Source organism: Nerophis ophidion, linkage group LG02, assembly GCF_033978795.1.
Source record: "Nerophis ophidion isolate RoL-2023_Sa linkage group LG02, RoL_Noph_v1.0, whole genome shotgun sequence".
NCBI lineage: Eukaryota > Metazoa > Chordata > Actinopteri > Syngnathiformes > Syngnathidae > Nerophis > Nerophis ophidion.
The window spans coordinates 45,687,980-45,713,697 of NC_084612.1; the positions used below are offsets into that span (position 1 = coordinate 45,687,980).

General features: G+C 40.7%; 1 protein-coding gene across 4 annotated transcripts in view; it reads left to right on the plus strand.

The window, feature by feature from the left end:
- LOC133541398 (CD82 antigen-like) overlaps positions 1–25,718 on the plus strand; it is a 76,590-nt gene that overhangs the window by 13,294 nt on the left and 37,578 nt on the right. For 3 of the 4 annotated variants that reach the window (XM_061884830.1, XM_061884823.1, XM_061884814.1), the window contains 2 exons: positions 8,950–9,022; positions 24,225–24,297. In XM_061884830.1, the coding sequence (XP_061740814.1) occupies positions 8,960–9,022; positions 24,225–24,297 (136 nt within the window). In that variant the 5' untranslated portion in view covers positions 8,950–8,959. Of the gene's footprint in view, positions 1–3,249; positions 3,556–8,949; positions 9,023–24,224; positions 24,298–25,718 lie in introns of those variants that run through there. The other variant, XM_061884838.1, reaches the window with a different exon arrangement.

Sequence of the window (25,718 nt, forward strand, 5' to 3'; positions counted from 1 at the left end):
GAAAAAATACAAATAAACTTTTGTCTTCTTGTCTCTCATAAGGATTGTGAACGAAGGGGGACTGTAGGACCCCACAGAGAAAATGTGTCTTTATCCAAACTGTTATCTCTACTTGAGCAGCAAAATACTTGAATAAACATCACGCTCACCTGAAAAATCTAACAAATTACAATAATTTAGTTTTTTTTGCAAAAGATTGGTTATTGAACAACCAGCGACATAGACGGATAAGCATTTTGATATAACATACAGTATGTACCATGGCCTCTAGTATTTTACCTGTTTAGTATTGTGGCGTTTTTAGTATAGCTTTTAAATGTATGCATTAATTTACTCACATTATAAATTACAGGTTTTGAGTGTGTGTCTTAGAAATTCTATATCATTGCAAATTTTAAAGTATGCTTTTTTTAATACATCCTCTGTCCTGGGTACTTTGAACAGGCCTTTATGAATTATATTTTACAGCATATGCATTTGATAAATGACTCATTGTATAGGTCTCCTTTCAAGGACTGGGGGTTTTTGAGAGGAGGTGTCTAGATATGCTAGGGCTCACTTGTGAATCTGTGCTTTTTGAATATAATGATGTTTTATACTCTCTTGTCAATGCAAGTAGATGTAGTTGTAAGTCATCATTTCAATGTTTTGGTGGTTAATTTTTTTTCTACAAACCCCGTTTCCATATGAGTTGGGAAATTGTGTTAGATGTAAATATAAACGGAATACAATGATTTGCAAATAATTTTCAACCCATATTCAGTTGAATATGCTATAAAAACAACATATTTGATGTTCAAACTGATAAACATTTTTTTTTGTTGCAAATAATCATTATCTTTAGAATTTGATGCCAGCAACACGTGACAAAGAAGTTGGGAAAGGTGGCAATAAATACTGATAAAGTTGAGGAATGCTCATCAAACACTTATTTGGAACATCCCACAGGTGTGAGGCTAATTGGGAACAGGTGGGGGCCATGTTTGGGTATAAAAACAACTTCCCAAAAAATGCTCAGTCTTTCGAAAGAAAGGATGGGGCGAGGTACACCACTTTGTCCACAACTGCGTGAGCAAATAGTCAAACAGTTTAAGAACAACGTTTCTCAAAGACCAATTGCAAGAAATTCAGGGATTTCCACATCTACGGTCCATAATATCATCAAAAGGTTCAGAGAATCTGGAGAAATCACTCCTCGTAAGCGGCATGGCCGCAAACCAACATTGAATGACCGTGACCTTCGATCCCTCAGACGGCACTGTATCAAAAACCGACATCAATCTCTAAAGGATATCACCACATGGGCTCAGGAACACTTCAGAAAACCACTGTCACTAAATACAGTTCGTCTACATCTGGGCCTGAGATCATCTAAGATGGACAGATGCAAAGTGGTAAAGTGTTCTGTGGTCTGACAAGTCCTCATTTCAAATTGTTTTTGTAAATATTCGACATTGTGTCATCCGGATCAAAGGTGAAGCGAACCATCCAGACTGTTATCAATGAAAAGCTCAACAGCCAGCATCTGTAATAGTAAGGGGGTGCATTAGTGCCCAAGGCATGGATAACTTACACATCTGTGAAGGCACCATTAATGCTAAAAGGTACATACAGGTACATATGCTGCAATCTAAGCGCCGTCTTTTTCATGGACGCCCCTGCTTACTTCAGCAAGACAATGCCAAGCCACATTCAGCACGTGTTACAACAGCGTGGCTTCGTAAAAAAAAGAGTGCGGGTACCTTCCTGGCCCGCCTGCAGTCCAGACCTGTCTCCCATCGAAAATGTGTGGCGCATTATCAAGCGTAAAATACAATAGCTGAGACCCCGGACTGTTGAACGACTGAAACCCTACATAAAATAAGAATGGGAAAGAAGTCCACTTTCAAAGCTTCAACAATTAGTTTCCTCAGTTCCCAAACGTTTGAGTGTTGTTAAAAGAAAAGGTGATGTCAAACAGTGGTGAAAATGCCCTTTCCCAACTACTTTGGCACGTGTTGCAGCCATGAAATTCTAAGTTAGTTAATATTTGCAAAAAAATAAATAACAAAGTTAATGAGTTTGAAAATCAAATATCTTGTCTTTGTAGTGCATTCAATTGAATATGGGTTGAAAATTATTTGCAAATCCTTGTATTCCATTTATATTTACATCTAACACAATTTCCCAACTCAAATGGAAACGAAGTTTGTAGGCCTGGGCGATCAATAGTATCGATTAATTTGAGCTTTTTGTTGCAGACGATTTTAAATATATATATATATTTTTTTTTTTCGCCTTTTGCTCCAGCATATTTTTTGCACATATGAGCATTGTGAGCCCTCGCCTGCCCCCTTACTTCCTTAGCGGAGATTCAAAACATTGCTAATCCTAACGTTCACAAGAGCCAGATGTTTGTACTAAAGAAAATAACAATTTTTGTCACTACTTTGGTTTTTGTAGCAACCTGTGTGGAACAATTGACTGTAGGGTGCAAAATGTATTTAAAAAAAAAAAAGCAGCAGCACAGCAAACTTATTCCGGCATAAGACTGCCAATACAAAAATAAAAATAGTGTCAAACTTTTAACTTTTTTACGGAGCCCCTAAAGGGATATGGAGAACAATTTTTTTTAGATATGTATCTCTTGAGCACGTAATCAGGGATGGGAATTTTCCGCGGATCCGCGGAATTACGCCGATTTTGGCGTCGCCAGGGTCATTTATATAATATAATGCCAATGTGTGAAGGCACCAGATTGGCTAAGCTCTACTATCAACTGACAACATCAACCAATGACATTGCCCGTTATAGGCGTCTGCACGCGTCGTTTGCTGACAATATCTAGTCCCTGATGCTCAATTATTGTGAGCGTTTCTGAACTCGTATTCTTATAATTTTATATAATATATAATTTGTTATAGTAGTAGAGAACAAGATGGCGCCGGTGTGTTTGGTTCGCCCCTTGCCTCTGAGCAATACTGTCTGTTTTGTGTTTATTTTGACGTGTGTTTTGAGGACCATCGACTCAGTTCTAGTGTATGAACGCCAGGAGTTGTTGAGGATAGTGGAGTCAGTATGGTCATGTGAACTTTACAATGCAAGAGACTCTGATTCATTTTTTCGTGCTAATGCTAACCTCCCCGAGTGCTTCCGTCGGGTGAACACGCCGCTGCCCAGGATGCGGAAACACCAAGGAGTGCGATCCGGCCGACTGGTAAAAGTGAAAGCTTGGTTGGCACATCCTGACGCGGTGAAGATCTCTGCTCTTCCCTTGGAGTACAGCGACTGTTTTGGTCGCTATTTGTCACGGCGGGCGCTTCGACTGGTCGGCGGGACAGCGGGAGGATCCCTGCGCGCTGCGCCCTCTTCACTCATCTCACCGGGGCTCAGGTGGCGTGTCCCTGGCTAATCTTCGGCCGCTGAGCTGGGCACCGCGCGTGGCTACAACAATTTCTACGAGGTGTGCACTCGTGAATGCGAGATCCGTGATGGACAAGACTTTTGTTCTCCAGGACTTTTTTTCGTCACACTCTTTGGATATACTGTTCTTGACAGAAACCTGGATTGGCACCGGTGAGTCTGCTGCTTTTTCAGAGCTATTGCCCCCAGACTGTACTTTCATTAACACGCCGAGAACGAGTGGTCGTGGCGGGGGTTTAGCTTTTGTTTTAAAGGAAAGAGTTCATCACAAGGTGATCTTGGAGTGCTCTTTTCTTCCTTTGAACTGAGGTGTTTCATGCTGCGACAGACTGATCCAGTTGTTGTTTTTAATATTGTTGTGCAGCACTTTGGAAACATTTTGTTGTTTAAATGTGCTGTATAAATAAAGTGGATTGGATTGATTCTGTTTATATTGGTTGTGTTGATCGGCGACTAATCTGGAAAGAAAACACAGTAGCTCTCAATTAACACGTTTCTTTATTGACAAAACAGTCTCAGACATGGTTAAGCTTATTCAAGATAGGAATGCTTCATTAGCGAAATATATCGATAAGGGCGTGAGAAACAAGTGAAACTGGGCATGGCTCGATATATTTATCAAACTGAAGGTGAAGATTAACAACAATATAATAGACGTAGGCGAACTGATCAGCGATTTCATTGCAAAGTGCGATGAACCGGGACGTGCTCAGTGTTTATATTGCAAGGACATTGTGAACTATGGATCTCGGGGAAAGGTGGCACTCTTTGACCACTCGAAATCGGCAAAGCATCTAAGTAAAGTGAGTTTACGGAGAAAGTAATTTTTCACTGGCATCTGCCTTCAAGCTGAAGTCAAACATCGTCACAAATGCAGCCTCAAATCAACTATCGAAGCCTCCCACCTCCGACTCAGCTCCTCTCACACCAATCTACGACAGACGAGTCCATTCAGAGGTACAATACATGTTTTTATGTATTTCAACATTTTTATATTTTGAATTCTGGTTAATCCATTTGTAGGCCTATTTTTGTCTATAATCCAAAAGTGTGCAAGAATTTGATATGTGTAAACTTGTATACATAAATTTCATCACATGATACATTTTTATGAAAATATTTGCTAATAAATGTGAAATTTTGGTCTGGAGAATATTGTTAGATTTTGACTCAAAATAGCAGGAAATGCATTCTAAGCTAACATAGATTTCAAAATTTTTATGGGAGGCATGCCCCCAGTCCCCCCTAGCAGGGATTTGCACGAGGTACACTCAGGTGCGGCCGCTGTGCAGCCTTCCGCAAAGCGGTGTTTTAGGATTATAACATTTTCAGCTGATTTTGTAAATCTTCATTCCCATCCCTGCGTAATACGTATCTCGCGCGCACGTAAAAGTTTATCGGGCTCACAAGATATGTATCTTGTGTGTACCAGAAAGCATTGGATGTGTGCGGATGATTAGAGGTGGGTGTGAAAATGCCAGTTTAGGAGTTAATTCGGCTGTATTTCTAACTACGTCTTTACCCCATGTCCCTTTCGGTGTGTAGTGGCAAAATGTGAATGCCTGCCAAAAATGTATTGCCTTTGCGGGGGCGCGCAGCGCTCGCTGAACCTGCATTTTTGCCTTGGTCTGTCCACAGCGGATTACTAGGTGTAAGACAAACGCTTTAGCTTCCTGGTTATTGTATCGCTATGTGTTTCACATTATTTACCGTATTTTTCGTATTATAAGTCGCAGTTTTTTTCTTAGTTTGGCCAGGGGTGCGACTTATACTCTGGGGCGACTTATGTGTGTAATTATTAACACAATACCGTAAAATATAAAATAATATTATTTATCTCATTCACGTAAGAGACTAGGCATATATCAGCAATCGTTTCACACAGATGTCAACCAATAAAAATTTGGCGGGGGACGGGTCATGGCAGAAATGCATTGTGAAAAAAAAGATCCTACCTGCTACTACTTCCATACCTATGAAAATTGATAATTTCGACATTGGCGGTAACTTATAAAAACTGAGAAGGGCTGAACAAAAATGGCACCGAAAAGGAAATTATATACTGCAGGTTACAAGCTGGAAGTAGTGAAATATGCAGCAGAAAACGGCAATCGAGCAGCAGAAAGAAGGTTTGGTTTAAGCGAGAAACTTGTAAGGGCCTGGCGGAAAGCGGAAGCTACTCTTACTGAAATGAAGAAAACTGAAAAAGCGAATCGCGGGCTAAAAGCTAGGTGGCCACAGCTCGAGGAACAAATTCACAAATGGGTGCTTGAACAACATGCTGCCGGGAGAGGCTTGTCAACTGTACAGTTGTGTCTCCACGCCCAGGTAGTTGCCAAGGAGATGAATATAAATGACTTTGCGGGAGGACCTTCTTAGTGTTACCACTTTTTGCAACGCAATCGCCTCTCTATCTATTAAAGAACTGTACGTTGCACCTCACCTCCTGATATTACTTTACCGAGGCATTGTTCAACCCATCCTTCTGTACTGTTCCAAATGTTTTTTTCACCGTTTTCTGTAACCAACAAACTCACACTCATCACAAACATAGCAGCTAAAATCATCGGCCTACCCACACCCAACATTTCCGATCCAAACCATAGGTCCATCATTTGACTGGCAAACACAATAGTCCAGGTTATGACACACCCACCACACAAATACATCATCCCACTATCTGACAGTGGGATGATGCAGGTACAGGACTATCAAATTCCAGAGGGCCCGCCATGGCGAAAGCCTTATCCCTGCAGCTATAGCCGCCCTAAACAGCAGGCCCAGCAGACCTGTCTGACAAGCCTGTAAATGTGTTGGCCATGTATGATGTCTTTTGTTATTTTTGTTCAGAATGTGTAATGTCTATTGTTTAAATGTACGGCAGTGAAAAGGAATTTCCCCAGCAGGGACCAATACATCTAAATCAAATCAAATCAGAGCAAGGACAACGATGTCCCAAAAACTGCCAGCAGACTTCCAGTCAAAGGTAGACAGTTTCCGCGAGTACATTGAAAAGCATGTAAGTGAGCACAACGTGACACTGGATCATATTATTAACATGGACGAGGTCCCCCTCACGTTTGACATTCCCATAGGCCGAAGTGTTGCCTCTGGTGAGGGCGGTCGCATTTTTCTCTGATCCCTCCTTTCCCAGTTTGCTCTCTTTGTTTTTAGTCTTGTCTGAACTTTTTTGAAGCCTCTTTCTTTGCGCTGTCCTCAAATCTAAAACATCAGACATGGATATGATCAGCTGGACTCTCGAAGCAATTGACAAAGTATTTTCGCTGTGGAAAAGAGATTCGGGGGAGCCTGGCTGCCCTGATGGAACCATGGCTGCAGGGTACGAGAGAGACTCTTGGGATAAATGGAGAATCATGTGCCTCTCAGTCCTTCCTATCGAGGACGTGGAAGACATTTACCTATTTGGAACCGTGATCGCGGGCCACCTGCTGATTGGGCTGGGCATTGCTTTGGTGTATCGTAAAATTTGTAAGACGATAGCAACCACTCAAGGAGCCCAAAGGGCTGTTCGTCGCAATGGAAGGTTTGGGCAGGCCTGTGGGAACAGACTGTGGCCATTTCTGAGCTAAATCGCAAGATGGATCACATCATGGAGAAGTTTGCTGAAAAGGAAGATTGAATTGAATTGGAGAGATACAGCATGGACTAAGGACAGACAAGCCGTTGTTTTGTCTGTCCGCGAAAAACAAACATCCTAATCTACGATTTGACTCCCTCGAATGGCATTGAGGACCAGGCTGTTCTGAAAACACCCCAGAGGACAACTCAATGATGGACGCTTTGACTTCCCTCCCTTCTCAACGACACCTGGAGTCGAACTTTTTTCAGATTGGCCTCAGTCTACAAAAACATTACACTATCACACTTAAGACGATTGGGCACACACGCACACACCTGCCCTCCCCCACCCCACGCTTTCACCACCGCTTTTTTTCCCCTCGGGGGCTTCCAGGGCTCCAACTCACCCTCCCCTCTGTGCGAGTTGTCGTGATTAATGTAATGCAGGGGTGTCGAACTCAAATACAGAGTGGGCCAAAATTTTAAACTGAACAAAGCCGCAGGCCAAGGTTGAACAAATGTACCTTTTAATAGGGACCCAAACAAGTTTTGCATTGAATATTGAACAAGCAAGGCTTATATAACTTTATAGTGACAAGCAAAATCGAGTTTCAAATTATAATAATAATAATAAAAAAAATATCAATGGCATATCAAATAACATTTTAATAAAAATTGGGGGTGGTCGGGGTTTGGTGATAGCGGGGGTGTATATTGTAGCGTCCCGGAAGAGTTAGTGCTGCAAGAGATTTAGGTATTTCTTCTGTTGTGTTTGTGTTCTGTTACGGTGCGGATGTTCTCCCGAAATGTGTTTGTCATCCTTGTTTGGTGTGGGTTCAAAGTGTGGCGCATATTTGTAACGGTGTTAAAGTTGTTTATACGGCCACCCTCAGTGTTTTGTTGGATTGATTAATAAATTCATAAAAAAAAGTGGGCAGCGGGCGACCCATCTGGTCCTTGCGGGTTACTTGGCACCCAGGTTGGTGACCCCTGACTTATAGCATGTTCTTTGAATGATTCTTACCATAGTACATTACCTTAACATACCAGGCACGTTCTCAGTTGGTTATTTATGCGTCATATAACGTACACTTACTTATTCAGCCTGTTGTTCACTATTCTTTATTTATTTTAAATTGCCTTTCAAATGTCTATTTTTGGTGTTGGATTTTATCAAATAAATTTCCCCCAAAAATGCGACTTATACAGTATGTTCTTTCCTTCTTTATTATGCTTTTTCGGCCGGAGCGATTTATAATCCGTAAAATACGGCAAGACTTTATCGTGTCCGAAAAATGGCAGTTTGTGTCTTCAAAGGAGTGTTATTAGTCCGATGTTGATGTGATAAAACCTCTTTCTTGTTTGGAAGATACCGGTACACACAATTGTAACTGTTATTTCTTCTTGCACATAATAAATATGTACATTGTGTTTGGATGTACTCATTTAAAATTGGGCTTCACGGTGGCAGTGGGGTTAGTGCGTCTGCCTCACAATATGAAGGTCCTGAGTAGTCAGGGTTCAATCCCGGGCTCGGGATCTTTCTGTGTGGAGTTTGCATGTCCTCCCCGTGAATGCATGGGTTCCCTCCGGGGACTCCGGCTTCCTCCCACCTCCAAAGACATGCACCTAGGGATAAATTGATTAGCAACACTAAAATGGCCCTAGTGTGTGATTGTGAGTGTGAATGTTGTCTGTCTATCTGTGTTGGCCCTGCGATGAAGTGGCGACTTTTGCAGGGTGTACCCCGCCTTCCGGCCGATTGTAGCTGAGATAGGCACGAGCGCCCCCCGCGAAGCAGTAGAAAATGAATGGAAGGATGGATGTCATTAGATGTAATATGGCCTGACAAAAATTAATTCAACGTAATATTTTGATATTTACAAATCGCATATTTATACACACGTATTTGACTAGAATACCCTTATGAGCATTACAAAAAACATACATGTCCTCTCACCATTACAGATAAACCACCATGGGGAAAGGCTGCTTGACTGCAATGAAATATTTCCTGTTCCTGTTCAATCTCATCTTCTTTGTGAGTATTCTGACTGCACAAGTTACACAATGATGATACATATTAAATTCTTCTGAAGAAGTGAAGCTATTTTTTTTTAGCATTAATCATATTGTGGAAGCAATCTCAGTTGTGTTGGTAGAATAGGGGAAAATAATTCATCTTTTGTTGAATTTGTCAACCCCAATACAAAGATATTAGTAGTCATTTTATGACTATTAAACAGAATATTAACAAAACTAGAAAAACAATGAATAAAGGTAAAAAAAAATGTATCCGATCACGTGAACGTATTTGATCCTTTGGCAAAACATGACTAAGTCATTTTTTTTTTGTTTGTTTGTTTTTTTAAACACAGAGGTGAGTCTTTCTTGTACAGTAGTTTGTCACCAAGGCTGTGATTATTTCAGAAGAGGGATTTTTGTCCACTCCTCATATACAGATATTATCCAATGGTCCTAAATTCAAAATATTTTGAAGATATCACTTGTCAATACTATGTGTCAGTTCCCACTACAAATTCCCTATGGCATTAAGGTCCTGACTTGTAGGGCTCGTCCAGGAGCTTCATGTGGTTATTTATGAGCCACTCCTTTTTGCCTTGGCCAAAAAACACTTTTTTTTTTTTTAACATGACTTTTCCACAACACATTTTCAGTGATATGGCTGAGCCCAGGAGGTTCTCCACCAATGTTTTACTGTCTATGGCCATGTTCGATGTTTTACTGTAAACTTAGCAGTGAAGCAGGCCTAAATCACAATGTAGGAAGTGTATTATGGTTTTTTTGTTCAGTGCCCGGTATTAGCTTTTGAGATTATTACCAATCATTTCCTATGTAATTCACGGTTAAACTCTCATCCTTATCCATTAATGTATATATGAAGTTTTACATGGAGCTCTCGAGCGATAGCTATTAACTGTATCGTCAGTGGTCCTTTACCGAAGGGACAGGACTAATTTTTGTTTTATAAATACATAACCGGTCAAATTCAATATTTTTTTATATTTTACTCATTTTAATACAAATACATTGTCTATCATTATATGAATAGTATGCCATATACACTCAAAGTCTGATATAACGTGTATAAAACGTTGCCATTTTTTTTCCCCTAACAGAGTCAATCATGTTTTTTTTTTCACCAAATTATGGGTTAGCGATACTGTATCGACCCTACCTACTGGTGGATAGTGCCTGCCCCATTTTGTGACGTGGGGTCACAATCCACTATTTACGTCATGTCACGTGGGGGCACTACATAGATACAGTACCTTTCGATCTGCCGACTACAGATCCTGATATGAAGACTGGAGCATGCAGACCAGCAAGTTAACTGTGGTCACACACAATGACTGAAAAAGCAACATTTCCTTCCCATTAGTTTCTGCTGATATGTATTTGGGATCTGCAGTCCCGAAAATTTGCGCGCATCCGCTATTGTCACACCATCGTCAAAGAGCTCCTTTTTTTCTATTCTCTCTTGTGAGGCATTCATTTTCTGCTGTTGCCAATTCTAATGTAAAGTAGCATACTGTTTTAACTTATATATGTCAGTAGTTCCCTATGGAAGCGCTAAAAACTACTGGTAGGCAGGGTTTACATAGTTCATTTTACGGAACTTTAGTTATTTTTAGAGAATTCCTGTTGGACGTTTTTTCACAGGACACATTTCCGGTGTTGTTGTTGTTGCTCTACTAATGATTCACGGATAATGAGATACTGCCTTTCTGTTAGTTTAAGCAAAGTCAGAATGTCATAGAACAGTTACAGTAGCTCCATCCTTTGACACTCCTTCGCGCAACTCTTGTCCTTGCAAGCTACACCAGTAAAAAAAAAAGATGACGAAGAGAAGACGCTGTTGAAGTGGCGCCACGTAAACGAAACCCGCCCACAAAACGGCGCATCCTGAGTAGACAGTCAGAAATCGGCCTGAAGAATGTCTGTGAAACATAAGCAATAGAACATTTTGACCAGAGAACCACCACTACATGTTATGTAGACCACAAGGAAGTGTTGTAGATGTAGAAAAAAATATATAATATGACCCCTTTAATCCATCCATCCTTTTGCTACCGCTTATTATTCCCTTTGGGGTCCCGGAGGGCGCTGGTGCCTATCTAAGCTACAATCGGGCGGAAGGCGGGGTACACCCTAGACAAGTCGTCACCTTATCGCAGGGCCCGACCCCTTTAATGCGCCCTATAATCTTGTGCGCCTTTTTTATGAAATGCAATGCGCCTTATAATCCGGTGCGCCCTATGGTCCGAAAAATACGATTTTTAGAAAAAATAAATAATAATGATAAATAATAAAAAAATAAAATACTAAATATTAAAATGGTGAAAATCGAAAACCATTTAAATTCCTCCAATAAAAATACTAATTTAATGGGTTTTTTACTTTAAACATTTTCCAAGATTTAATTAATAATTTGAAATCATTAAGCCAATGTTAAAATCTAGGTTTTATTTCGAAAATCAACATTTACAAATAAAAAATTTAGCTTGCCACATACTAATCTTGACGAACATTTCTATGTTACCATCATTTACAAATATGCCAAATTTGATCTGTTCTATTATAAATGGGGATATCTTTACACCCTTGTCTCTCAGCCAATTTCTGATCTCCTCCCAAACAGATGTACAGTATAACATTTCACAAACAGATGATTCACATCCTTTACAGCGCCACAGATATTACAGCCGTCAACCTTCATGTCAAATTTTTGCTGATCATTTTAAATAGTTGTTTTTATTGGGTATGTAATATATATTATCTTAATTTTCCTTATTTATACTTTTGTTAAGCCTTCTAGGATATATTGTCTATGAATTGTGCCCGTAAAATATTTGTTTCCAAAAACTACCCTCATATATTTGTTGGAACAATTTTCATCACCGAAATTAACACTTTCAGTACGAAGGTTTCTTTGACAAGGAGTCATGTTTGAATATTAAACATCTTGAGTCACATAGATTTTAAGGATAGAGTTATTGCTTTGGTGATCTTTTGAAGCTGTTTTTTTGAGCAACGTTGATTTTTTTCATGCCTCTTCTGCTTTTTCCAGATAGTTTATACAGTTTTGATTGTAGTTCTATGAATTTGTTACTTTCTAAATTATTACCACCAACATCAATACACACTTTGCTTACTTCCTGGAGCAAATTACATTCATCCATCTATTTTCTACCGCTTGTCCCTTTTTGGGTGGCGGGGTGTGCTGAAGTCTATCTCAGCAGCATTCAGGCGGAAGGCGGCGTACACCCTGGAAAAGTCCTCACCTCATCGCAGGGCCAACACAGATAGACAGACAACATTCACACTCACATTCACACACTAGGGCCAATTTAGCATTCATAACTAATTTTCTTTTTCTCCAATTATCTACTGAATTTAATACTAAATTATCAGATTTTTTATTAATGAATTCTCATTTATTGATATAATCTGAAATCGAATCATCGTTTTCAATATATTTTATTTTGCTTTTAATTGTATTGCCATTATCCTCATTTTGTAACAAACTGGCATTGCATTTCCAGTAGCTTTTATTTCTCATGTCTTTAACGTTGGGCCCTATTGTTAAAGAAATAAAGCAGTATTTGGTTAAGGGTGCTTTTGAAATAAAGTATTAGAGGTGGACTTGTTTATATTAAACAGTCGTCTAGTTTAATATGGTTTCCTTCATTCGCTTTAATCCATGCATAACTTTTGACATTGGGATTTAACATCATCCATATGTCAATTGAATTGTCAGTCATAAATGCATCTAAAATATTTGTTGTTTTTTAGTTTTCGCTTGCTTCCACTCCAAACTGAATTTGTAAACGATCAATGAATCCATACAAAGCTAAGTGCCTGGGAGATTCAAGAACTACACGGCTGACTTACCCGTGTAAAAATTGGTTTGAGGAGGGGTACCGTAAACGCTGTTTTAGTGTGGCTGAAAGGGGGCTTAGGCTAAATAATTATTTGTTTAAGGGGCTAAACGACTTGGTGTAGACATGGCCTTAGGTTGCTTCTACGCTAAGGCCCCTTCAACACTAAGGTTATCCAGGGTAAATCCCACCTAACCTTATCTGTGTCCACACACAACAATGCACACACACAACCTCCGTCTGCCGGCGCAATGCGGCCTCGTACGCATGTGCAAAAAAAAAGCGCACTTCATAGTCACTTCTGACCGGAAAGTGTATTCTTACACTGGGTTTTTATGTAGACTATTGGCACATTTATTTGAACAATAAACCTTGTTTGCCTCATCATCAGCAGCTGTTAGACTATTGAAGTGAATCACACCTGAGCCATCATACTTGAGTCATATCTTTAATGCACGTGGGAAATTAAACAATGTGATAAAGAACATTTTACAACAACCAACAACAGGACACTGTGCCTGTAGACTGAAATTGGCGGTCGTACTTTACAGCCGCAACCACCTCATGGCTTCACAATAGTTATGGAGTACAAAACTAGATGTTGAGTAATCGCTCTACATACATCGCAGACAATAGCTGACAGTCTGCTTTGCCAGTCCAAATGCATTCGCTGTTTTTTGTAGGCTTCCCTTGTACACGGGAGCCCGCATTGTCGTTGTCTCCCCTTCAACAAGTGGACACAGTTTTTCACTAAGTCGAATCACAGCTGACATTTGAAAGTTCTCTTGCTGTTCTTCTGACACAACACACTCGATGACAAACATCACCCACCAGGATGCCGTTCTTCCAGGGGTTATCCGCCTTTCCGAACTCTGTTTGTAAACGATCAATGAGTCCATACAAAGCTAAGAGCCGGAGATTCAAGAAATACACGGCGAACTTACCCGTGTAAAAAATTATCCAGGGAGGGTTACCTTATACGATGGTTTAGTGAGGCTGACACGAGGCTTAGGCTAAATAATTATTAGTTTAAGGGGTTATCCGGCTTAGTGTGGAGATAGCCTAAGTTGGCTAAGGTTATACAGGATATATCCCACCTAACCTTATCCCTGTCCACACACACACAATGCCATTGTCTAAGACTCCCTGCCCCCTCCGTACACCGGTGCATCGCGACCTAGTACGCATGCGCGGAAAATGGCAGACATGCATATATATTACATCATAGTCACCGCTGACCTGGAAGTGTATCATTACCCTATGTTTCAATGTAGCCTATTGCCACATTTCTTTTAACAGTAAACCTTGCTTGCCTCACCAACAGAAGCTGTTAGACTAACACCTGAGCCATCATACATGAATCATATCTTTAAAGGATATGTGAAATTAAACAACGTCATAAATAACATTTTACAACTATCAATCTATGAATCTGGACATTTTGTCAGGACACTCTTCACTCTTTTAATTTCACCTTCATTGTCCATGCTTACAATCCTTGCTGTGCTTGGAGGCTGAAATTGGCGGTCGTACTTGACGGCCGCAACCACTTCATGGCTTCACAATAGTTATGGAATACAAAATTAGACATTGAGTAATTGCTCGATATACATCGTGGACAGTAACTGATACAGTCTTCATTGCCAGTCCAAATGCATTTGCTATTTTCCAAAGTCTTCCCTCGTCGACCAGGAAAATACAAAGCACACGCTACCTTTTTTATTACATCCACGGGAGCATGCATTCTCGTTGTCTCCCCTTCGACAAATGGACAACATTTTTCGCTAAGTTGAATCACAGCTGACCAGGATATTAGAAAGTTCTCTTGCAATTCCTCTGGAACAACACACTCGTTGACAAACATATCCCACCAGGTTCAACATTGCTATCTTGCTGTCTGAGATGTGTTGTATCCGAAATAGCTGAAATCGCACCTTCTATTAAGGTATTCATGTGGGATTTCCACAAGCGTCTGTACATGTAGAAGAAGGAGAAACACGGGCATGTCTAGATGACTTGCCTCCATCTTTCTAGTGGCTACCTTTGAATACGAAACCGCTCTTAATCAAGCTGGCTGTGGCGCGTTCTTTTTGATGTCACTTCCTGTGTGGCCCGCAGTCTTTCTGACATCACTTCCTCTCCAAACTCAGTTTGTAAACGATCGATGAGTCCACACAGAGCTAAGAGCCGGAGATTCAAGAAATACACGGCGCACTTTACCCTTGTAAAATTATCCAAGCAGGGGAACCTTAAACAATGGATTGGTGTGGCTGACATGGGGCTTAGGCTAAATAATTATTTGTTTAAGGAGTTATCCGGCTTAATGTAGACAGGTCCTTAGTCAGCTCCCAAACACCCGACCAGTCCAGTTCAACGCACTGAGCAATCACCCATCCAACACTCCATCAGTCTGGATCAAGTGAGGAGGGAGTTGGGAAGGAACAAAGTCAGAAAAGCTACAGGCCTAGATGGCATCAGTTCCAGGCTACTCAGAGAATGTGCGGACCAGTTAACTGTTGTGGTCCAACACTATTTTAACCTCAGCCTCCGCCTAGAAAAACTAGTTACACTCTGAAAGACCTCCTGGGTGGTTCCAATTCCTAAAACACCTCATCCTAAAGAGCCGAAACACTTCAGACCGGTTGCTTTGACCTTCCACCCAATGAAGGCCTTGAAGCGGATAGTCCTCAGCCAACTTCGCACGCAGACAGTGTGCGCAATGAACCTGTTGCAGTTTGCTTACTGTCTAAGCATCAGGGTGGATGATTCCATCATCTACCTGCTGCATCGGGCCATTACCCACCTGGAGAGCGCAGGAAGTGCGGTGAGAGTCATGTTCTTTGACTTCTCCAGTGCTTTCAATACCATCCAGCCGGCACTGCTGCGGGTGAAACTGGGAGAGGTGGGAGTCGACCATCACCTGGCTGCATGGATCATTTACTACCTCATCGACAGGCTGCAATATGTGAGGCTGTTCTTCAGATGTGGTAGTTTGCAATGCAGGGGCTCCCCAAGGGACGATGCGTTCATCTTACCTGTTCATGCTCTATACCTCAGACTTGAAGCATGACTCCAATCGCTGCCATCTGCAGAAGTTCTCGGACGACTCCGCAGTGGTGGAATGTGTATCTGGGGGAGCGAGCAGGACTACCGAGAGGTCATATCAGGCTTCGTTGACTGGGGTGCACGCAATTACCTGCAGTTGAACACCAGTAAAAAAAAAAGAGCTTGTGATTGACTTCCGGTGGTCAGCTTCCAGTGAACATCCAAGGATCAGATATAGAAATATTGGGGTCTTTTAAATATCTGGGTGTTCCTCTCAACAATAAACTGGACTGGACTCACAATTTAAACGCTGTTTCCAAGAAGGGTCAAAGTCGCCGACGCCTTTTGAGGAAACTGAGGTCCTTTGGGTTGTATGGGTCACTGCTGCGCACCTTTTGTGACATTGTGGTGACTTCTTCTGTGTTCTATGCTGTTGTTTGCTCAGGTGGGGACAGCACGGTCAGAGACAGAAACAGACTTAATTATCTTATTATGACAGCTGACTCTGTCCTTGGCTGCACTCTAGACCGCATTGAGGAGGTGACTGACAGAAGAATGCTGACCCATGCACGGCACTGTGGAGGCCCTGAGTAGCTCCTTCAGCATCAGATTACTTTATCCACGGTGCAAGAAGGAGCGCCACCGCACTACCTATTTACCCACAGCCGTAAGACTTTACAACGCACTTAAGTGATTACTGTGATGTTTATTTTTCATATTTTTTTCATGTGTCCGCGTTTGAAGATTGAGTCCATTTGCAAATAAAGAAAAGTGCTTTTCTTTTTAAGATATTTTCAAGCCCCTATCCAAAACATATTTTGGTTTGTAACGTAACAAAAAACACACAAAAACGCTAATAACTGGAAATTATTTTAAAATAAAATATTTTGATCTCCTTTAACTCCATTTTTTCTGCCCATTGATGTAGGTGTGTGGCCCCCGGAAGAAGGTCAGATTCCCATTTTTGATGCTTCTTCGATTAGTGGCCACAGTATATTCCTCTCCTCCAGATGCTCTTGTGGAACACCTCAGCAAGCCAGATATTCGTCTTTTTGCAAACAGGAGACCCATTGCTCCTACTCAAGATCTCTTCTTTCACAAATCTCTTGGAAAATATGACAAAAATCTGTCGTCTTTTAGTGTTCATCCCTTCTTCCAACTCTGTAGGCCACATCAACTCCATCTTTTATTTGGCTTGATATTTCCGGAACAATGTAAGTTAAGACTTGGATAACTTGAGCTTTTGTATATTCATCTTTGCGTTCTTCCATGCCTTTAAGTTTACAACATATTTTCACTCTGGTTCGTTCTTGGTCCTTTAAACATTTCCTTCAAATCATTATTTGCTTTGTACAAGCGGGTGTTTTTTTCTTCCAGCGTCTTCAACTGTTTTTTACAGTCTGTAATTTTCTCAGAGTTGAACTCTACTGCCTTCGCTAGGCTAACAATCATGTTGGGGCTTTGATTTGCTCGCAGAGGTCGGCAAGTTTTTTGTCAAGCTTCCTGCTCCTGTAGATCATAAATCATGCATCTCACTTGGAGATTAGACGTCTGAGTAGGTAATTCAACAAGTTGGGACACTTTGACAGCCAATTTAGGACCTGGAACTTGCGAGAACGATACAAAAAGCACTTGATCCCCTCACGCCCCCACCCAGTTTCTTTGTGAGGATTATGAGACATTCTTTGCCTATATGTGAATAAATGAACATCCTAACATTTTAATGACAGCTGACATAGCACAGTAAGTTGGGGACGGCGTGGCGAAGTTGGTAGAGTGGCTGTGCCAGCAAGGGTTATTGGTTCAATCCCCACCTTCTACCATCCTAGTCACGTCCGTTGTGTCCTTGGGCAAGACACTTCACCCTTGCCCCTGATGGGTCCTGGTGAGCACCTTGCATGGCAGCTCCCGCCATCAGTGTGTGAATATGTGTGTGAATGGGTGAATGTGAAAAATACTGTCAAAGCGCTTTGGGCTCCTTAAAAAGGGGTAGAAAAACGCTATACAAGTACAACCCATTTACCATAAGTGATGTTTTATTATTTTTGGCTCTCAAAAAGTCTGCAGCGAGCAAAAATCAATGATTAAGAAAACGTTTCGATGCGTTTTTTTAAATTAATGCGCAGCGTATACTTAAAATTATCAAAATACGTAAATAATAAACGTCATTATAAATGTGCCCATTATTAAATTACATATATACTTACATCAAGTATATACAACACTAATGGAGGTGTTTGAAAATGTTTCTAGGGGTTCTACAGGCAGAATTGAACAGCTCCCATAGGCTTAATTGTAAGCGGACTTTAAAACAAATGTATTTACTAATTAGAATGCATTTGAAAAATACATCCGTTGGCATGTCTTTCCTAATGATTGTGAACAATAGGAAAAATTCCCAAAAACGTGCAGCTCCCTTTAAAGGCTTGGAAGAACATGATGAAGATTAAAAATTTTAAATTATATAAGTCTTTATTTCCATTGTTCCTGAAATATCAAGCCTACTATGAAGAGCCTACTGCAAATGGCACGGTCTTGGGATATGAAGGTAGACCTGGGAGGAAGGCTGCAGTTCCCCCAGGTTGCACAAACAACCCTGAGACCGGATGTGGTGCTGTGGACTGAAGAGGCAAAGAAGATCATTCTCATTGAACTCACAGTCCCATGGGAAGAAGGTTGCGACCAAGCCTTTGAAAGGAAAAGTGCTAAATACCAGGACCTTTTAAATGACTGCAGGGGAAAAGGATGGCAGGCATGGCTGTTCCCGGTCGAGGTCGGCTGCAGAGGATTCCCTGCCCAGTCGGTATGGAGAATGCTCACAGCTTTGGGAATAACAGGGAAGGAGAGAAAGACAGCAGCTCGCAGGATGGGGGAGGCAGCGGAGAGAGCCTCTTGTTGGTTATGGAGCAGGAGAGATGAGATGAGCTGGAAGCCAGGAGGAGGAGATAGGCAGTGACTTGGCCACCACTGCCGGCCCACCAGCGGTAGGGTGTTACGGTTCAGGGTCGAAACACCCAATGACCGCTGGACACCGTCTGAAGATATCAAGTTCTCCTGGCCAAGGCTCCATTCACCTAAGGTGAATGAAGAAGAAAGCATCTCCGGATGTAATGCAATCAGAATGCATTTGAAAAATACATCCGTTGTCATGTCTTTCCTAATGATTGTGAACAATAGGAAAAATTCCCAAAAACGTGCAGGTCCCTTTAAAGGCTTGGAAGAACATGATGAAGATTAAAAATCTTAAATTATATAAGTCTTTATTTCCATTGTTCCTGAAATATCAAGCCAAATAAAAGATGGAGTTGATGTAGCTCACAATGTTTAAAGAAGAATGTAGAATAAAAGTTGACAAATTATAGTCATCTTTGCCAAGAGATGTGTGAAAGAAGAGATCTGGAGGAGGAGCAAGGAGTCTGCAGTGTGCAAAGAGAACAACATCCAGCTTGTTGACGTGCTTTCACAAGAGGAGAGAATTGGACAGTGGCCGCTGATTGAACAAACACGAAAATATGGTTAGCTGGCCTTCTTCCGTGGGTCGCATGCTTATTTCCACAGGCAGAGAATTGGAGGTAAAGAAGATTTAAATATGATTGCTGTAAACATTTGACTGAGACCGGGAAGTTCCTCTTAGGTCACAGCACCTATGGTAAAAGGTACCAAGCACATTTTTTATTATTAACATTTTTTTCCTTTTTTAAGTTAAAAATCTAAATATGTTTTGGATCGTTGAATGTTAGGGGCTTAAAAATATTGTTAGAAGAAAAGCACCTTTCTTCTGCTGCAAAAGGCAAGAATGTCATCATTGTATATTTCTACAAAAGACTCACTCTTCAGACGTGGACACTTCTTTCTAGATGACTCAATGAGGAGACAAAATCCTATTCAGCAATCACTCTGGCGGGGTTGCTATTTGTTTCTACAAATTCCCAGAAGAGATTGTGACTCACAGTGCTGATGAAAATGGTCACTGGTTGATCATATTAGTTAAAGTCAACTTTTCACATTGACAAACATTTACAGCTTCAACAATGAGCAATAGAGCAAAACTTCATTGGAACATATTACTCTGACCATATTAAGAGGCCTACTGACCGTATTATTGTACTGGGACTGAAATATGACTTCTGATTAATGAGATATTAGATGGCGGAGGAAAGTAAACAATAATATGATAAGTACATTTATGACAGACAACAATTTATTAGACATGGTGTCACAGTTCGTTTAGCAGTGGAACAAAGGGACCCAAGGTTGCAGATGAATTTGAGAGTAATAGTCTTTACTTCACAAATAAGAAAAAAGTCAATACAAAAATGCTCAAAAACTAGAATGCAACAAAAGGCGACGGTGCGGAAAAAGAGGAACACAAAAAGGCACCATGATACAAGAACAAAGGCTAAACTACAAACTAAACTAAAAACTAGGGTCGAAATTGCAAGACGTGCAAACTACAATGTACATACCAACTGGATGGTACAGGGAATGGACAAGCAGGTCTGAGGCAAAAATACAAAGAGACTAGGAGGAATCATCAAACACCGTCACGGAGTAGAATAGCCAAGTACCATCCAGTTGGCCAGGTGCTGCTTATATAGTGCAGGTAAAATGAGATCCAGCTGTGCACACAGGAACTCTAAGGAAGCCCATACGTCAGAGACAAGTCTGCTGCACCAACAAGGGAAACTGAGTAAATTAACCACAAGATGGCAGCAGGTGGTGACATATGGAGAATGCTAAATCCCAATGTCAGAAATTATACATGGATTAAACCTGTGGTTTAATCCAGTATTAATGTCTACTTTAATACTTTGTTTTCAAAAGCACCCTTTATCGACCACTCCTTTATTACTTTAACAATAGGACCTTTGGTTGAAGACATGAGAAATAAAAGCTACTGGAAATTTAATGCCAGTTTGTTACAAAAATGAGGATTATTGCAATACAATAAAAACACAATAAATGATAATAAAGATGATGATTCAATTTCAGATTATATCAATACATGGAAATTCATCAAATTTTAAATCAGGGAATTTAGTATTAAATTCAGTAAAGAATTGGAGAAAAATAAAATGATTTATGAGTGCTATTTTCCCCAGGAAGTAAGCAAAGTGTAAATTGATGTTTGTGATACTACTTTAAAAATTAACAAATTCATGTAACTACAGTCTACGCTGGATAAACATGATAGAAGAGTAGACTACAGAGAAATTGTAATAAATTAATTGTATGTATATTAATGAATAGAAAAAAAGACAAAAACGTTAAAAGCATCTAAGATTAGACATTCTCCTTCTTTTCTACTCTTCAAGTCCCTCCGTAGACAATATAAATGCCTATTTTTAGAAAATGAAACCAGTTTTACCACAAATAGACAACTATTCCAAAACTTATGTAAGGCACTACTAAAAATCGAGGAAAAAGATTTGGTTGAATAAATAAATCACCCAGCACGGGCTTACTGCTAACTTTTACAAATGATCTTGGAAGGACATAAGGCACATTGTATACAAAGCATTATCAATGTGCATACAGAAACAAGAAGTAAGTACAAACGTGAAGCAAGGTCTAATAACCTAATCCCTGAACCTGGCAATGATAAAATAATTATCAACAGTTAAAGACCAATCGCATCACTCAATACAGATTATCGATTTATTTCAAATGCTCTTTCTTCCATGTTAAACAAAACCAAAACATTTTTTTTTTCCGAAAAGGACATTCTATGTGCAATATCATCGGGCTGGCATTAGACTTAGTGGACTATAAAGATATCAACAGCAAAAGTCTCATGTTGTTTTTAGACTTTTATAATGCATTATAATAATATTATAATTATTAATTATTATAATTAATTGCACATCCATTTATTCTACAGATCTTGACATATTTTGGATTTGGACACAATTTTTTGCTACAATACAAATGTTATACACCGATATTACTATTTCAATAGCTCTAGACCAAGGGACATGTCCAAGATTTGATGTCAAAAGAGGAATAAGACTAGACTTTGAACGTTTGCCTTGATTATTTATAATGGTGGCAGAAATTATTCTCATTAAGAACTCTTTTATAGAAGGGATTCAAGTGCTGGGCAATGAGATATCGATGACTGGCTGATGACGCCACATTTAATTTATATATCCGCTTGTTCCCAACCTACTCCAACCAATATTGTTAAAACGATAAATGATATTAACCTAAAATCTATTTGGAAAAGTAAATGTCATTACATAACAGAATAATATATGATTAAAGTTGTTGAAGGGGATTGTTTAAATATGATTTACTTTATTGTAACAAATACAGTCCTAAAGTTGAAATAGTTAAAAAAATATATTTTGAATTTACATTCAATTTGGTACATCACTCCAAATGCCATATTCCAGAGATTGGGAGGTATACACTTTCTGTTGCGTTGTGACTTCATGTGAATTTATCTGATTTCAGACACTACGTTACTGGAATTTTTTGTTTAAACAAAATTTTTCTCTACACAATACGGAATAACCGTTACATTCTAGTTAAAGGCCTACTGAAATGAGATTTTTTTATTTAAACGGGGATAGCAGGTCCATTCTATGTGTCATACTTGATCATTTCGCGATATTGCCATATTTTTGCTGAAAGGATTTAGTAGAGAACATCGCTAATAAAAAAGCCTTGCCTGTACCGGAAGTAGCAGATGATGTGTGTGTGACGTCACGGGTTGTAGGGTTCCTCACATCCTGACATTGTTTACAATCATAGCCAGCAGCAGCTAGAGCTATTCGGACCGAGAAAGCGACAATTTCCCCATTAATTTGAGCGAGGATGAAAGATTCGTGGATGAGGAATTTTAGAGTGAAGGACTAGAAAAAAAAAAAGGCTATTGCAGTGGGAGCGATTCAGAGGTTTTTAGACACATTTACTAGGATAATTTTGAGTAATCCCTTATCTGCCTCTTGTGTTGCTAATGGTTTAGTGAGTTAAAGGCCTACTGAAACCCACTACTACCCACCACGCAGTCTGATAGTTTATATATCAATGATGAAATCTTAACATTGCAAAACATGCCAATACGGCCGGTTTAGTTTACTAAATTACAATTTTAAATTTCCCGCGGAGTTTCCTGTTGAAAACGTCGCGTAATGATGTCGCGTATGATGACGTGTGTTTGTGACGTTATATTGGTTGGAGGGGACATATTAGCCCAGAACCACTTACGGCTAAAAGTCGTCTCTTTTCATCACATAATTACACAGTAATTTGGACATCTGTGTTGCTGAATCCTTTGCAATTTGTACAATTAATAATGGAGACATCAAATAAGAATGCTGTTGGTGGAAAGTGGTCGATTGCAGCGGCCATTAGCACCGAAACACAGCCGGTGTTCCTTTGTTTGTTGTGAAGCTTTAAAGGCCTACTGAAACCCACTACTACCCACCACGCAGTCTGATAGTTTATATATCAATGATGAAATATTAACATTGCAACACATGCCAATACGGCCGGTTTAGTTTACTAAATTGCAATTTCCCGCAGAGTTTCCTGTTGAAAATGTCGCGGAATGATGACGCGTGTTTGTGAGTTTATTGTTTGGAGGGGACATATTAGCCCAGTACCACTTACGGCTAAAAGTCGTCTCTTTTCATCGCGCAATTAAACAGTATTTTGTACATCTGTGTTGCTGAATCTTTTGCAATTTGTTCAATTAATAATGGAGAAGTCAAAATAGAAAGATGGAGGTGGGACGCTTTAGCCTTTAGCCACACAAACACACAGTGTTTCCTTGTTTAAAATTCCCGGAGTTGAAGCTTTACTATGGATCAGAGCGGTCAAGCGAACATGGATCCCGACTACATGTCAACCGGCAGGTTTCGGTGAGAAAATTTTGGTAAAAAGTCGCCTCTTACCGGAGATCAGCGGAGCTTCTGTCCTGCTGCAGCTTCGTGACTTCTCTCAGAGACTGGCATCAACACACCCGTGGACACACCCCTCCGACTATCAGGTACATACAGGTTTTGGAACAACATATGCTGCCATCTAAGCGCCGTCTCAAGACAAGACAAGAGAAGCTGATAATCTGTATGACCCTGTATTCGTGGAATATAACAGTAATATTTTGAAAAAAAAACGGGGTAAAAAAACATGATGCATCACAATCCTGAAAGTAATATAATGGGATTTTATGCACCCTAACGACCGTGTTATATCGGATTTTGAGTGTGTTGCTGAGTTGTTCCCACATATTTAGCCCGTGTTCAACCTTTTAATGCCTGGTTCATGTGTTTAATTTTTCTCCTTAAGCTGCTTGGTGCCGTCATCGTGGTCTTTGGATTGTGGCTACTCCTGGATAACCAGAGCTTCATTGTTGTCATCAGTAAGTTAACATTCAACCTAAAATTTACTCTGCAAGGAAACATGCTCGGTAAGGGAAAATCGAAATGGTAATCTTTGGTTTGTGCAGCCCTTTGAGACACTAATGATTTAGGGCTATATAAATAATCATTGATTGATATATATATATATATATATATATATATATATATATATATATTACAGTCATGATCAAAAGTTTACCGAGCACAGCCCGAAGAGGCAACTTGGGTTCCCCCTCCAATGGGCTCACCACTCATGGGAGGGGTCATAGAAGTCGGGGGCAATGTGAGCTGGGCGGCAGCCGAAGGCAGGGCACTTGGCGGTCCGTTCCCCAAATACATAAGCTAGGGTGGGGGAGAGCCTGAGCTAGTGCGCAAGGTGGAGAAGTTATAGCTGGACATAGTCGGACTCACTTCGACCCACAGCAAGGGCTCTGGAATCAGTTCTCTCGAGAGGGGATGGACTCTTTTCCACTGTGGCGTTGCACGCAGTGAGAGGCAACGGGCTTGGGTTGCAATTCTTGTTGCCCCCGGCTCAAAGCCTGCACATTGGAGTTCAACCCAGTGGACAAGAGGGTAGCTTCCCTCTGCATCAAACAGCAGTTCCCACCCTTTTTGGATACACTCGATGGAGTAATGGTAAGTGCGCCCCCGGGTGATTCCCTTGTCCTACTGGGGGACTTCAACACTCATGTTGGCAACGACAGTGAAACCTGGAGAGGCGTGATTGGGAAGAATGGCCGCCAAAATCTGAACCGAAGTGGTGTTTTTTTATTGGACTTTTGTGCTTGTCACAGATTATCCATAATAAATACCATATTCAAACATAAGGCTGTCCATCTGTGCACTTGGCACCAGGAGACCCTAGGTCGCAGTTCCATGATCGACTTTGTAGTTGTGTCATTGGATTTGCGGCCTCATGTTTTGGACACTCGGGTGAAGTGAGGGGCGGAGCTTTCTACCGATCACCACCTGGTGGTGAGTTGGCTGCGATGGTGGGGAAGGATGCCGGACAAACCTGGCAGGCCCAAACGCATTGTGAGGGTCTGCTGGGAACGTCTAGCAGAGTCTCCTGTTACAGAGAGTGTCAATTCCCAGCTCCGGAAGAACTTTGAACATGTCACAAGGGTGATAGTGGACATTGAATTCAAGTGGACCATGTTCCTCTATTGTTGAGGGGGCTGATTGGAGCTGTGGCCGCAAGGTCAGCACTGAGGGATGCTGTCAAGCACAAGAAAAAGTCCGATCGGGTTCTTTTGGCTCATAGGACTCTGGAATCAGCGGACAGGTACGGACAGGCCAAGCAGTGTGCGGCTTCAGTGATTGCGGAGGCAAAAACTCGGACATGTGAGGAGTTCGGGGAAGCCATGGAAAACGACTTTCGGACGGCTTTGAAGTGATTCTGGACCACCATCCGCCGCCT